General features: G+C 39.9%; 1 protein-coding gene across 1 annotated transcript; it reads left to right on the top strand.

The window, feature by feature from the left end:
- The first annotated feature begins 57 nt into the window (after nucleotides 1-57).
- Nucleotides 58-1,116, top strand: LOC111623755 (uncharacterized protein K02A2.6-like). The gene has a single exon (XM_023366452.1). The coding sequence runs from the start codon at nucleotides 58-60 to the stop codon at nucleotides 1,114-1,116; it is 1,059 nt and encodes a 352-aa protein (XP_023222220.1).
- Nucleotides 1,117-1,779: the final 663 nt, after the last annotated feature.

The raw sequence follows: 1,779 nt of genomic DNA, 5'->3' as shown, positions 1-1,779 counted from the left end.
GAATCGTCAATTGACAAGGAACTATCACAGATCAAAAACGACATTGTCAATGGCCATATGTACGACCCAGAAATATCCACACACAACGGCATTCTGTTTAGAGGACACCGCGTAATCGTCCCAAAAAGTTTACAGCCAGCAGTACTACAAGAGCTACACTCTACACACATAGGAATCGTTCGAATGAAGGCCCTAGCCCGAAACTACTGTTACTGGCGTAATATCGACTCTGATATTGAGAATACGGTTAAAAGTTGCAAAGAATGCTGTGACATTAAGAAAAACCCAACAAAAGCTCCAATACACAAATGGGAAACACCTACAAGAAACTGGCAACGCATACACATCGATTACGCAGGACCATTTATAAATCATTATTTCTTCATTGTCGTTGATGCCAAATCGAAGTGGCCGGAAATATTCTATACAAAGAAAGCACCAGACACATCAATCACAATTCATTTCCTACGTGAAGTCTTTGCTCGATTTGGTCTACCTGAGATCTTAGTAAGTGATAATGCAAGCATTTTTAAGTCACAAGAATTTCAAGAGTTTTGTTCGAGAAACGGAATCCGTCAAAGTCTAATAGCACCGGGACACCCAGCCACAAATGGCCAGGCTGAAAGATACTGCCACACCTTAAAAACACACCTCAAATGTATGAAGCATGAAACTGGTACCTTACATCAGAAGCTTCATGAACTATTATTCCGATATAGAGCGACTCCCTTATCTAACGGGAAAAGTCCAGCAGAAAATCTATTAGGACATACAATAAGAACAAAATTAGATTTGCTCAAACCCCAGGCACAAGCTTCCGAAAGGAACATAACTGAACAACCGAAATTCTACAAATTTTATCGTGTGGGAGATCGTGTACAATCCCGAAATTACACAACTTCCGGTCCTTGGAAATATGGTATCGTAGCTGAACGACTAGGTCATGTACACTACTTAATTGAACTCGACGATGGATACGTAATAAAAAGGCATTACGATCAACTACGTCTGTGTGAAATTAACAAACAGACAACTCCCGTCCAGATAGGATTCGACTTCAACAAAAAGAAAATTGACAAGTGCAATGACACAGTAAACAATAGGGACTCATCCTAAGCTAGCGCTAGTACACAGCCTAGCACAATTAGCTACGACGAAGGAACTGTAACGACATTACACAACAAAAAGGAGACAATGACAAAAACAACTTCCGACCAGCCCCCAGAGAAAGAGGGAGAATGTAACCGAATGATAACAAATGGAAATGAGTCGAAACCTCGAAGATCAACATGAATACGGAAACCAGTACAATGCTTAAATCTCTAAACGAACAAATTTAAATAACATTTTATTAAGTGTGGGAGAATTGTTATGTATGTAAACCGCCAGGGGATGACCGCTACCAGAAATTGCCCCTTGACCTACTTAGGTCACCCCACACCTCCGACCTCGTGTGTGTTCTTTGTCTCAACAAGTTGTCTTTAGTTGTTTGTAACCCCTAGACCACGACGATACGTTGTTCACTCATAGTTACGTTTATGTTAATAAAGCTAGTTATAAATGTTTACGAGTTACCGTTATTTTCACGAACATAACAAGTTCCATCAACACAACCAAGTACTACGTGGTGAGAAAAGTTTTCCAGGAAAGAAAACAATTTTCTAATTACTTTCTGTGCATTGGTATTATCTGCCCCGTTGAATGAGTGTAGACTGCAATTTACAAAGTTAGTGACTTCTATGGGCATAAACGATACCAAGTCTATCTGCAACTCCATGA

Source organism: Centruroides sculpturatus, unplaced genomic scaffold (genome assembly GCF_000671375.1).
Source record: "Centruroides sculpturatus isolate CEXI.00-Female unplaced genomic scaffold, Cexi_2.0 scaffold120, whole genome shotgun sequence".
NCBI classification, from domain to species: Eukaryota; Metazoa; Arthropoda; class Arachnida; order Scorpiones; family Buthidae; genus Centruroides; species Centruroides sculpturatus.
This window is presented reverse-complemented; position numbering and strand designations above follow the sequence as displayed.

What these genes read in the sequence shown, in the direction of transcription:
- LOC111623755 (XM_023366452.1), top strand. Translation starts at nt 58, where the DNA reads ATGTACGACCCAGAAATATCCACACACAACGGCATTCTGTTTAGAGGA.